Source organism: Balaenoptera acutorostrata, chromosome 14 (assembly GCF_949987535.1).
Source record: "Balaenoptera acutorostrata chromosome 14, mBalAcu1.1, whole genome shotgun sequence".
NCBI lineage: Eukaryota > Metazoa > Chordata > Mammalia > Artiodactyla > Balaenopteridae > Balaenoptera > Balaenoptera acutorostrata.
Window position 1 is genome coordinate 27214072 of NC_080077.1, and position 13331 is coordinate 27227402.

The 13331-nt window shown below is 40.5% G+C and overlaps 1 protein-coding gene across 2 annotated transcripts in view; it reads left to right on the top strand.

Moving 5' to 3' along the window:
- The first annotated feature begins 3900 nt into the window (after positions 1-3900).
- The window catches only part of IL20RA (interleukin 20 receptor subunit alpha), a 36317-nt gene continuing 26886 nt past the window's right edge, over positions 3901-13331 (top strand). For both annotated transcript variants that reach the window (XM_057528147.1, XM_057528148.1), the window contains exon 1: positions 3901-4161. In XM_057528147.1, coding sequence (XP_057384130.1) covers positions 4050-4161 — 112 coding nt within the window. In that variant the 5' untranslated portion in view covers positions 3901-4049. The remainder of the gene's footprint in view (positions 4162-13331) is intronic.

A 13331-nucleotide genomic window follows, 5' to 3' on the forward strand; every position in this document is an offset into this window, starting at 1 on the left:
CAAGGGGGGAAAGCGGGGCACAGGTGGGATGAATTGGGAGACTGGGATTGACATATATACAGTAATATGTATAAAATAGATAACTAATGAGAACCTGCTGTATAGCACAGGGAACTCTACTTCACTGTACAGTAGAAACTAAGACAACATTGTAAAACAACTATACCCCAATTTTAAAAAAAAAAACTGGAAATAAAGCCACTTGTCTGACAAATGGGAAAAAAAAAAAGGATGCAGTAACTTCAACTGATGGTGATGAAGATGGTGATGATGGTGACGATGTATTATCCCTGGAAACTATTTAGGAGTTAAACGGGAACAGGGAAAGTTTACTTCGTCTGTTTGTGGTATTAATGTTGGAGTTGTGGTGGGAGGTATTGGTTTACAGCTGTTCTGATCAGAAAGCCCAAAAACCCATATGTCAGGCACCGCAAAATTAAGACCCCAGCGTGATAAGTCATGGCAAGAAGGGTTGTAATCTTTATGAGTAGAAGAAAACATCAATTTGAATGTGTTGAGTCATTTCAAAAATCTGTGGAAGGATATACTAGGATTTATTTCGACCTGAAAGATTTAGACTGGGAGAGACTCAGACTGTCTCTTCCTGAAGTTCACAACATGGGATGAGGGTAGAATTGAAAGGTACAAAGGAAACGCCCTATAGTGAGTTCCAGGTCACAGGTAAAAACAAAGTCATGACTGCACTCTTTAATTTAATGCACGGGAAACATCAGCGAACGCCTAGCAATTTCTCAGGTCACACTCATCCTACAAAAACCATAGGCAACCTGAGGACAGAATGGTGAGTTTGTTCACAGGTATGAGACCATGAAATTCTGACTTGCTGTCTGACAAGTGCACAGGGGAAGATGAGGAGTGGTGGAGGGAGAGGCATACAGAAGACTGCTGGCTCACAAACAAAGGGTGTCCACTTAAGAGGGGAAAGGACTCCAGGTCCCAGGTACCCACCTCCCATTTCTGCTTCCTAGTGGGAGGAAACAAACGGTTCCTGCTTAAGTTAAGAAGGGTCAAGAAACTGTATAGCACAGGGAACTATAATCAATATCCTGTGATAAACCATAATGGGAAAGAACATGAACAAGAATATATATCTATAATTGAATCACTTTGCTATACAGCAGAAATTAACACAACATTGTTAATCAACTATACTTCAATAGAATTAAAAGAAAAAAAAAAAGAAGGGTTAGGAGAAAGGGAAGGAGGACTGTATGTATGTCTGCCTTAGCCCCTTTAGGGCAATGAACAATTCACACTGGAACTGAAACGCACACAAGTCTTAAGGTTTAGATATCAAAAAATGATAGGCTCAAAATACTTCTATGGCAAATATACATCATATTTAACCCACTAGAATTGAAATGATAATAATGGTGCTAAACTAATATAATTTTTTAATTGAAATGTAGTTGATCTACAATAGTGTGTTAGTTTCAGATGTACTGCAAAGTGATTCAGTTATAGATATATTTTTTCAGATTATTTTCCATTATAGGTTATTACAAGATATTGAATATAGTTCCCTGTGCTGTACAGTAAATCTTTGTTGCTTATCTGTTTTACGTATAGTAATTTGTATCTGTTAATCCCACACTCCTAATTTATCCTTCCCTCTCTCCCTTTCCCCTTTGGTAAACATAAGTTTGTTTTCTATGTCTGTGAGTCTGTTTCTGTTTTATATATAGATTCATTTGTATTATTTTTTTATATTTTTTATTTTTTATTATTCTACATATAAGTGATATCACATAATATTTGTCTTTCTCTGTCTGACTTTAATTTAGTATGATATTCTCTAGGTTCATCCCTGTTGCTGCAAATGGCAATATTTCATTCCTTTTTATGGCTGAGTAATATTCTGTTTTATATATATATATATATATATATATATATATATATATATATATATATATATATATATCACTTCTTCTTAAACCAATTGTCTGTCAGTGGGCACTTGGATTGTTTTCATGCCTTGGCGATTGTAAATAGTGCTGCTATGAACGTTGGGGTACATGTATCTTTCTGAAGTAGAGTTTGCATCTTTTCCAGATATATGCCCCAGAGTGCAACTGCTGGATCATATGGTAGCTCCATTTTTTAAACTATATAATTTACAGTTAATAAGAAAAACAGCAACTCAGGATAATGCCGATGATGTACTTTTAACATAAAGTCCTTCCTAAAATGTTCAGTCCTTCCTAAACTCTTACCGAATCAGTAAGAGTCCAGCCAGGAAAACAGAAAACACACTTGTTGTTTTAACAGAAAAAATTTGCTATGAGGAATTGGTTAAACAGACCTTGGAGAACTAAAAAATTTAAGAGGGGATTCCAAGACTGAGACAGAAACTACAGGAAGCAACTACTAGACCTGGAGCTGCAGGAACAAAGGAAGGACATGGGGGTTACACCTTGGAAGAAGAACCCAGGAAACTGGAACCTCTGAAAATGGGACATGGTCAGCCCACTGCTGGTATCACTGAGGGGGAGGCGGGCAATGAGGCTGGATCTGGGAGTACAGGAGGAAGCAGGACACTAGAACTGGAACCAGCTGCTCCTACCATGGTAAAGAGACACTCTGGGGAGGTGCTCAACAACAGCACCTAGGAAGCAGCAAGCTCCATCTCTCCTCAGTTTTCAGTGCTCCTCCAGCGCCCCCTATTGCTGGAACCTAAAAGACCCACCTGACAAACAAGAAAGTGGTTTGCAGAGTCCCAGGTTGTGCATCATAAAGCCAAGTCCTAGCCAAAGGGATAGCCTGACCTGGGTTCATCCTCTGTTTCCAAGTCTTTCTGGGGAAAAGGAAGTAGCATATTTAGGAGACTCTGGAAATCCTGCCCACGCTCCCACCAAAAAGACTTCTTTTTTTTTTTAATTACTGAAGATTCTTTTTTCTAAAATAAAGATATTTGATTTAATTTTAGGGTCATTTTTCTTTATCTGTACATTTGAAAACAGGTATTTGTGAGGGAAAGAGAAGGCACAAATCATTTATTTCTCTATTTTCAGGCTGTGCCCAACAATAACTCCCTCTCAAGGAGTAGAACTGGGACTAGCTCTCAGATTTTCTTGATACTATTTCAATACATTTTTTTTGTAACTGAAGTCATAGTTGATTTACATTGTTGTGTTAGTTTCTGGTGTACAACAAAGTGATTCAGATAGATAGATAATAATATAGGTTATTACAAGATATTGAATATAGTTCCCTGTGCTATACAGTAGGACCTTGTTGTTTATCTATTTTATATACAGTAGTTTGTATCTGCTAATCCCAAACTCCTAATTTATCCTTCCCCTACTCCCTCTCCCCTTTGCGAATCATAAATTTGTTTTCTATGTCTGTGACTCTTCAGCACATTTCTTAATTTCAGCCCCGCCCTCCCATTATGAAGCGCATGGTACCTAGAATCAAGCCTGTGTGGAAATCCGGGCGTCACTGCTCACAGGCTTGTGGGACTTCAGGCCGACGCCCCAACTTTCTGAGTGTCCCTTTCCTCATCTGTAAAATGGGACAATGCCTAATTGCAGATAACGAGGATTAAATGTAATCAAATACGATGGATGGCAGAGTGACTGACAGTGTGTGGAGAAATAAATATCCATTTCATTCTTCTTCCGGCACTGAACTCGGACATTTCAAAAGTTTTACAGAAATGACCATCAAGCCCGAAGACCAGAATCACTGTTCAGTGTGCGCGGCTCACTTTCTCTTTACTGGACGGAGGTTTTCCCTGCAGTAGTAATCTCGCTGGTCGCGGCGGTGGAAAGTCTCGGATTGTCAGAGCTGCGAGCCTGAGTGGCTGGGACTAGAAGTCGCGGGCCCTCCCCTCTCCCTGGCGTCCGGCCCGGGCTGCGGCGGGACGCGACTCCGCCTCCCTGGCCGCCCCGCCGACCCGAGCGCGGCGCGCAGTGGGAGCTGGGGCCCGGGGCGCCGAGGGGAGGCCGCGCTCCCACCGCCCGCGGCCCGAGGGGGCGTCGGACGCTACCGGCCGCCCGCGGAGATGTGACCCAGACCCGCCGCCCATGTGCGCCCCCCGACCCACAGCGAAGGCGGCTGCCATAAGGGCCCCGGCACCCGGCCTCCCGGCCCTGCCGCTGCTGCTGCTGCTGGTGGCCGCGCGGACGGGACGACCAGGTAGGAGGGTCGCGCCGGGGCCGCGACGACCGCCCAGCTGCGGCTGGTTTCGGCCCTCCCACCCCCGGGTTTCGCTTTCAAGCGCGCAGAGCGGGAGGAGCGCGGGTCAGCGCCGGGAGCCCCGGAGTCCCAGGGAGAAACTCGCCGCTGCCTCGCGCGGGCCGGCTTCAGGGTCAAGTCCGCGCGCTCCGCGTTTCACACTTTTCGTTGCGGGAGTTGCGGGCGAGGTAGAGGAAGGTTGACGGTGGTCGCTCCGAGCGGTACCCACAGCTGGTAACTTACGGTCGGTGGCAGTGACCTTTCGCATTGCACTCGCCGGCACTTCGCAGGCTCCCGCCACCCACGCCGTGGCCTCACCGACCTGCTCCCTTCAACAGAGCGCCCCAGGGAAGGAGGCGATGTCTGCGCTTTAAAAATCAAACTTCCTGAAAGAGTGGGCTTTGAGGGAACCGGAGTTATAAAGGTGCAGCGTTTCTAAACTAAGATCTTTCTGGGCACGTCATTTTTTTCCTCTGCGGTTTTGATCTTGTACATATATGTGCTCTTTGATTTTTTGGAAGTAACAAAAGTTTGAACTGATCCATGACATAGGTAACTCAAGGCTTTTTGGTTTTGAGTTTTAACTCTCTACCAGCTGGAATCCAGTAAACCAGAATGATTCATTAACCTGATTTTTTTTTTTCTTCTGCATTTCTGGTGTATGAGAAAATTTTTTTTAAAGCAAGATATCTAGGACCCTCCTTTTTTTTTTTTCTTTTTTTAAGTTAAAGCAACACAACTTCCCAGAATACTGTGCTTTGTACAGATTTGATCCAGGCTTCCATGTTTTTAACCCAGAGCTGAACAATGACAGTGAATGCAGGAAGAAAGTTGTTCATGAAACTGCGGTGTCCTTAGTAGGCAAAGAAAAAGTTACTAAAGTTCAATATAGTTACAAAGGTAAGAATTGTGTGCATATAGATCTTGGAGAGATTTTTGGACAACAGGTATTATACACAAAAAGTTTCTCTTCTAAATCCTAAAGTTACCAGAAATTGTTGTTTTGTCTTGTGATAAATATTCTTAGGTAAGCTGAATGGGAAGATCTGCTCCTGACTTATACAGATACTGAACCTCAACTAACAGATATGAATTTAGTTGTTTCTATTTCTTTTTTATCAAAGAAATAAAGCTTGCTCCTTAATTGGGTTGGGAGGCTGACATTAGAAGGTAATAATATTCTTGGCTTCAAAGCAAAATTGGGGAAAAAACAAAACAGAAGAAACTCTTTTCTGACCCACGAGACCCAGGTACTTTCTTAGCTCTTCTTTAAGAGTTCCCGCCCTCTTCTGGGCCTCCAGGCACCCTGAGGACTGCTGGGAAAACCAGGTGAGAAGGCATATGTGGTTACATGGATACCATACCTGACTCTTAATAGAGAGCTATTCTATCTTGATGGATCCACCACCATATCTGCTGAGCAATGTGAACTTTCTAATAGTTATATGACATTACCATTCTCCAGTAGGCGAATTCTTTAATTTTTCAAACTTTTTAGCACAAAAGTTCGAAGTCACACAACTCTGTGATTGGATCAGGCTGTACAATACCAAACATCCAAAAAGAAAGAAAAAAAATTCAATGTGGCATCAACATTTTAGGAAAGTTCTTCGTATTTCATTTCAGGTAAATTTTTAAAGGAATTCAGAACGTCTGTGCCACTCCCTCAAGGCAGGAGAGATACATATCTGTACCTTCACTCTCTTATGTCTCCAGGGACAGAAGTTTCACTAGGAAGTTTATCACTGTGGTTTATCAAACTCTGCCCTGTTGGCCCAATCCCACGTCTTATTCCTCAGTGAAGATAAAGAACCGTGGTCAGCATAATATAAACAAGCATTTAAAGCCAGTAAGAGAGTGGGAGGAGATGACTTTCCAACGTCATGTATCTCCTCTCCTCAAGCCCTTCAGAGGCTTCCATCTGAATTCTCCTACGTGGTCTTATACGGCTCACTCCTGCCTGTCTCTCCAGCCTTACCTCACATCACTTTAATTCCTGCTATCCTGGCCTTTTTCCAGTTCCTAGAGCAAACCAAACCGTTTTCCATCTCAGGACTTCATATTTGCAGTTCCTTGGGCTGGAATGTTCTTGTCTGCTCTGTCCCCAGCTAACTCCTATTCAGACTTGGCATCTCACCTCCAATGTGCCTCCTTCAAGGAGAGCTTCCCAAAATCCCCAAAGGGAGAAAAAATATTGTTTATTATGCCTATGAACAAATGAGCCAAACTCTAGGTTTGGAGCTTTTGAATGCAGTCTATTACAGCATCTCTGCTTATTAGAACTAATATACTACAATTAACAGAGTGAGGGTATTTGTTGAAGTGTCTCTTCTTTGATATAAACACAACAGCATCAGGTATTTTATTTCACTGAGAAATTATTTCAGGATATTTTTCAAACACACACAAATGGTTCCAGTGAACTAATTAAATTTTCTTCATTATTTTCTTCTTTTTAGCTTTTAATTTTGAACTGTTTTGAGACTTACAGAAAAGCTATAGAAATAATAGAGCTCTCATAAACCCCTCACCCGGTTTCTCTTAATTTTAACATGTTACGTAACTGTGGTACAGTGTTCAGAATGAGGAAATTAACATTGGTATAGTATTGACACTATTCACTAAACTATAGACTTTGTTCCAGTTTCACCCTTTTTTCCACTAATGCCCCTTTTCTGTTCCAGAATCAATCCAGGATCCTCATTACACTTAGTTGCTGTGTCTCCTTCCTCTCTTCCGATCTATGACAGTTCCTCAGCCTCTTTTTGCTTTCATGTCCTTGACATTTTTGAGGAGTTCTTGTCACCTCTTCCTCAGATCGCTCCTCAATGTGGGTTCCTTTGAAGTTTCCTCTTGATTAGAGTGAGGTTATTCCTTTGGGGCAATAATACCACAGAGATTATGTTGTGTTTCCCAGCGCATCATATCAAAGGGTTTATGATGTCAATATGTCTTCTTCCTGGCGATGTTAACCTGGATCATTTGGTTTAGGTGGTGTCTGCAGGGTTTTTCACTGTATAGTTACTATTTTCACTTTCTGATTAATAAATACACTGTGGGAAGATACTTTGAGATCATGCAAATATCCTGTTTCTCCTCAAACTTACACCCACTAATTTTAGTATTCATCAGTGGATACTGAATGCAGCAACTATGATGCCTAATGGTGATTTTTTAAATTTCATTTTTTCCTTCTATATTTATTAAATTGGAATTCTAATGCAAAGAAGAACATTTACTTCTCCCCCATTTATTTATTTATTCAGTTGTTTAAATATATCAATATGGACTCATAAATATTTACTTTATTCTTTGAGTTATAATCCAATACTATTATTATTAATTTTGTTGCTCAAATTGTTCCAGCTTTGGCCATTAAAAGCTCTTTTAGTTTGGCTCCCATGTCCTTTCAACAAGCCCCATTCTTTTTGAGCATTTCATTGCTTTCTAGCAACATAAAATGTTTCAGGTTCATCTTGTATTTTCCCTTCCCCAGGGCTGAATCAGCTACTTCCCCAAGGAGCTCTAGCTCCTTCTACTGGAGAATAGTATCTAGAACCCAAAATCTAGTTGCCAGGCATACTCATTGCTACTGGAATGTTGTTTCTAGGCTCTCTCAGCGGACAGAGCTGGAAGTTATAAATATGTATACTAACCCAGGCATCCACACACATCTGTATTTCTGTATCTATATGTATGTGTCTATGTATACAAAAGACGATAAGCTTACACTGATACCTCTGATTCCAAGAGCACAGAGTTCATTGTCTTTCCTTTCTTTATTTGTAGCTTCTTTCTCCAACAGTGAGAAACCTGATATCATTATCTATAATAGATTTACTTATTTATTCATTTCTAGTTTCGAGTTTCAGAATTATTAACCCATGCTCCTATGAGAAGGACATTTACTAACTAGATTATAGCACTTATATACAGTTCTTTTGTCTTTGGCTTTATAATACCCAGTCAAGATACTGTTGACCAAAGTTACTTAGATTAGACCGGTTTTCCTTCACCGTCTTTACTGTGGTTATATTGTCTATTTGTAATAAGTTTAGGTTCATTTGTTACTGTTTGTATTTCAGTTGGGGTTTCCCATGTGCTAGTTGGTTTTGTTTGTTGATTTGGGGGTATTTGAAGGGTATGTGAGACATTACTGTGGTTTAAGAGTCAGAGATGTACAAAATGGTACACTTAGATAGGGGTTGCCCCCTCATCATCCTTACAACCTGGTTCCTATTCTTATTCCATGTCACCCCTGTAGGTAACCAGTCTCCTTAGTTAATGGTTTATCCTTCCTATATTTCTTTTGCACCAGTGAACAGATATGTGTGTATTTTCCCATATTCCCCTTCTTTCTTACATGAAACCTAGCATACTACAGGTTCTCTTTTCCACTTAGCATTTTTTCACTTAACAAGATATGTCTTTTCTGCTTCACAAATCCGTAATCCTCAAAGGTAGGCCCTGACTGTACCAGCCAAATTCATATCAAGGCTAAATCATTTCCAAATTTTGCTTCAACTTCTCATGAAAACACCTGGTTTTAAACATATTGTATGCTAATAGTCAAGAACTCGGTCAACATCTGGGTTCTCTATTGCAGCTAAAGCAGGATTTATCTTCTCAAATGTTCTTTTCATCAAACAAGCTTGTCCTCTTTTCCAGCTTCTCTCCCATTGCCTTTGGAGCAGACATGAGGGATTTCTTGTACATTTGCATGTACATTTATCATTTATTGACTATTATATAGCTCCTCATTGATCAGCTCGAAGCCCATCCCCAGCATGTCTGGAGAGCATCATATACCTGAGATCTAAGCGTGTGGCTATAGGTATCACCAGCCTCCCCTTTCAGAAGATGTGCTCCTACTACCTGTAGCTATTTTTTCAGCTTCCTATAGAACAAATCCAGGAAAGGCAGAATTTGTTCCCTAGAGAACAATTAAGGAGATCTGTTACCCATAGGAGGTGGCATGGTGTACGAACAAGGTGGTAGGGATGAGGAGGGGCACCAGTTCTCTGAGTGCACCTTTCTATACAGCTCTGACTCAGAGCCATAGGTAGGATGCAGATTTTGCATTTAAGCCTAAACTTTAGACAAAGACAATAAGCAGTAACATATATTTTTAATTTTTAATATTAATGCTATAAAACTAATACTTTAGTATAAGCATCTCAGCATAAAACATTAACTATTTTTAAGTGCTTGGCATAGTGCTTTTCACAAATGTCACTCAGTAAATTTGCCTTTTTGGTTAAAAGGCACCTTTCATTATATGCATGATACTTTTAAAATGACTCTCTACTTGCATCTTTTTCTTCATGTACAATTTTACCAGGTATCTTCGACATGTTTACTTACATGATGATAAAAAAAAAAGACTGCTAAGAATTAACTGCAGCTTAAGGTAGTATATATTTTAAGAAGTGAAATCATTTTATTCATCTTATTTTTAACACTACCCTTATGCTATGATTGTGATGTTCTGACAGCATTTTTACTTTTTCTTGGTCCACATTTATGATTATTTGACTCAAAAGGTGATACTAGAAAAATGAATTAAATCTCTATAATCTGTCTCAAGATGTGTCAATTCCATATAAAATTGGAGAACAAGAGAACTTTTTTAAAAAAAGAATGCTGGGGCTTCCCTGGTGGCGCAGTGGTTGAGAATCTGCCTGCCAATGCAGGGCACACGGGTTTGAGTCCTGGTCTGGGAAGATCCCACATGCCGTGGAGCAACTGGGCCCGTGAGCCACAACTACTGAGCCTGCGCGTCTGGAGCCTGTGCTCCGCAACAAGAGAGGCCGCGATGGTGAGAGGCCCGCGCACCGCGATGAAGAGTGGTCCCCACTTGCCGCAACTAGAGAAAGCCCTCGCACAGAAACGAAGACTCAACACAGTCATAAATAAATAAATAAAAGAACGTGAATTACTTAAAAAAAAAAAAAAAAAAGAATGCTGGCTGGAGACAATACAATTACATACTTCCTCTGCTTTATTTTCAGAATTCCTTTTGATATAGAAAACTAGGCTTGAAAAGGCCTTAAAATCCCATCTAACTGCTTCCCTTGTGAATCTTCCTTGCGACATAACTTCAAAGTCATTACCTATCTGCTGCTGGAGCACCTCTCATCACAGGAAACTTGATACCTGACACCCAAGACAGGATGTCCTGTCATTGTAGACTTCCAGCTCCTAGAATGTTCTTCCAATGAATGAGCTGAGGTCTTGATCTCTTTCATCTTGTCACATTGTTGGTCCTCACTCTAAGCTGATGAAGTCATGCAGAACAAGCTGCTCAGCTCATTGACTGCAACCATCACATTTCCTCTGTCTTCATTCGTCTCAGCTAACCACCTCCCCAGTTGTGTCATGCCAGGCCCCTCTCTCTCCTGGTCTTTTCTGTATGTGTGTGTTCCAGATTGTCTGTAAGTTCTCAGGCATACTCACTGTAGGTCATGATGACATGGCTGGTCTGCCAGATTTTAATCGCCGCCCCTGGCATGTCGGTCCTTAAGTGATTCAGCATCAGTTTCCTGGTGAACAAAGGGTTCCTGATGCCTGAAAGTTACCCTCCCTTTTTACCTTTGTTGTCTTTTCCTATAAGACACAGACCTTGACCCCTCATTTAAACTCAGAATTTCCTATTAATACAATTTCATTTTATGGAGGCAATTTTCTTTCTCTTTACTTCTCAGAATACAGAGAATGGAAGTATGGCATGATGTTTTATCTAGAGCACATGATGTCTGTCACGGTGGACTTTAATGCAATTAAGGAGACTCTTTTCTGGAAAGGAAATTTTTGTTGATTACAAATATTATCTATTCAAAATCAGTTCTGTTTTTCAAGTGCGGTGGTCACCACAGTGCACGTTGAGACGCCAAAATGGCTTCCACTCAGCTTCTCCAATCACTTCACGCACCGCATCATCAAATGCCAGGTCCACCTTCAGGCACAGAGAATGGGCATACCTTGTCCTATACAGATTTGTCAGGAAGTTTTCCTTATACTTCTTGAGTCTCAATGTGTATGCCTTTAATCCAGCCCCCTGAAATTTTCCATTCCATACCGTTAACATTTGTATTTTGGTGATATGAGATATTTTGGCAAGTGTATCCTCTTAGTTGAAGCATTTGTTTACATTACTTCCGCCATTTAAATTTCCTCTTTTTCAACTTTGCAGACATTTTTTTTTTTCTCCTACATCAATCCCTCCATCCTTACTTTCAGGTTACTTGGCAGCCCTTAAAGCATTCATTCTTCTCTTAAATAAACATTGTGTTCATTTTTGAGGAAAGATACAAGGAACAGACACCTACTATATTACTTTCCTAAGGCTGCCATAACAAAGTGCCACAAACTGGGTAGCTTAAAATAACATAAGTGTATTATCTCACAATTCTGGAAGCTAGAAGTCTGAAATCAAGATGTTGGCAGGGTTGATTCCTTCTGAAGGCTGTAGGGGAACATCTGTTCCATGCCTCTCTCCTAGCATCTGGTGGTTGCTGGCAATCCTTGGCACTCCTTGGCCTGTTGAGCATCATTGCAATCCTCTGCCTTCACACAGTGTTCTCTCTGTCTCTTCACATAATCTTCCCTCTGTGCATGTCTCTCTTTGCGTCCAAATTTTCCATTTGTATAAGGATACGAGTCACGTTGGATTGAAGCCCACCCTAATGACCTCTTTTTAACTTGATTACCTCTATAAAGACATTATATCTAATTAAGGTTACTTTACGAGGTACTGGAGACTAGGATTTCAACATATTTCTTTGCGGGGCCACAGTTGAATTTATAACACCTACCATACCCTCAACGGCTTGTAGGGCAGTGAGCAGGGCTCATGAGCTTGGCTTCTAAAGTGGAGAAAAGCTACCATTTCAACCCCATGCAGTTTTCCTCCTCAACATGTTTATTAGTCTGTGTCCACTGCCAAAAGGAAACCTTTGCAGAAGTCTCACGCCTGAAAGGCTCTCCTGAGAATGTAGAGGGCAGAGATGAGTCATCTCTTGTACTTTCCATAACATGAACATAAAAGATAGCCACCATTTTGCAATACGTACAAACATGGAATCATTATGTTGTACACCTTAAACTAATACGTTATATGTTAATTAAACCTGTTTTTTAAAAAGGAGAGAAACGTCAGTGGGTATGTAATAAAGATGGTGGAGTTTAAATTTCTTCAGCAGAGGGGTTCACTCTCCTCAGACCTCCATCTCTGTTCCTCTCTGTGGCACGTTCATTGCAAAATCTTCACTCTTGCTCCAGCATGGACCATTTTCATACTTAAGGCTAACTATCCCTATGATTCCAAGTCAGCCCTCCTCCTCCATTTTAGATTAAAGTATAAAAGAAGTAAAAGGTCCTCTGAATTACCCTACTAAATGCTTTACGTTGTTATTTATAAAATTTGCTGATAGTTTCAGGTGCAAAATAGAATATCACATGTACCTTAGGAGCAAATAACTTAGGGGAATGAGGTATTTGAGGTGATCAGATTTAATGAAAAAGAATTACCTTCATACCCCACACATTCATTTTGAGTTTTCATAAGTTAAAATACAACTTGACACAATGTGATTTTTAAAGAACCTTTTGAGCACTTTTCATTTATTCATTCTTTCATTCATTTATTCAATATCATTCATTCATACATATCAGGAACTGTTCTCGGTGTTAAGGTGAACAAGAAAACAAGGTCTCTTTCTTCGTGGAGCTTTTAACCTCGGGTGATTACATTAAAGTATAAATGCCAGAACTGAGGAAACCAAGCTTCTTTAGAAGCACAGAGCAAGGCAACCGATCTAATCTAGGAGTCAGGCAGGGCTTCCTATGAAAAGGGAAAGTGAGACTTATGAGAATTGCCAATATACTTGTTATATTTTTCATTTAAAATGATAGCAAGAAAATAAAGTTAAATCCTGCTCTAAGCATATTCTATCTATAAACTACCACGTAGTTAACATTCCTTTTTCCCACCTACATTTCTTTCCTGTAAAACTACAAATCAACCAACAAAACCCAACAACAAATAGCAGAATCCTATGAAACAGATGATTTTTTCTGACAATGGTATTGCCAGGTGGGTAGGAGTAAGGAACTTTGCAGCTGTAGGGCAG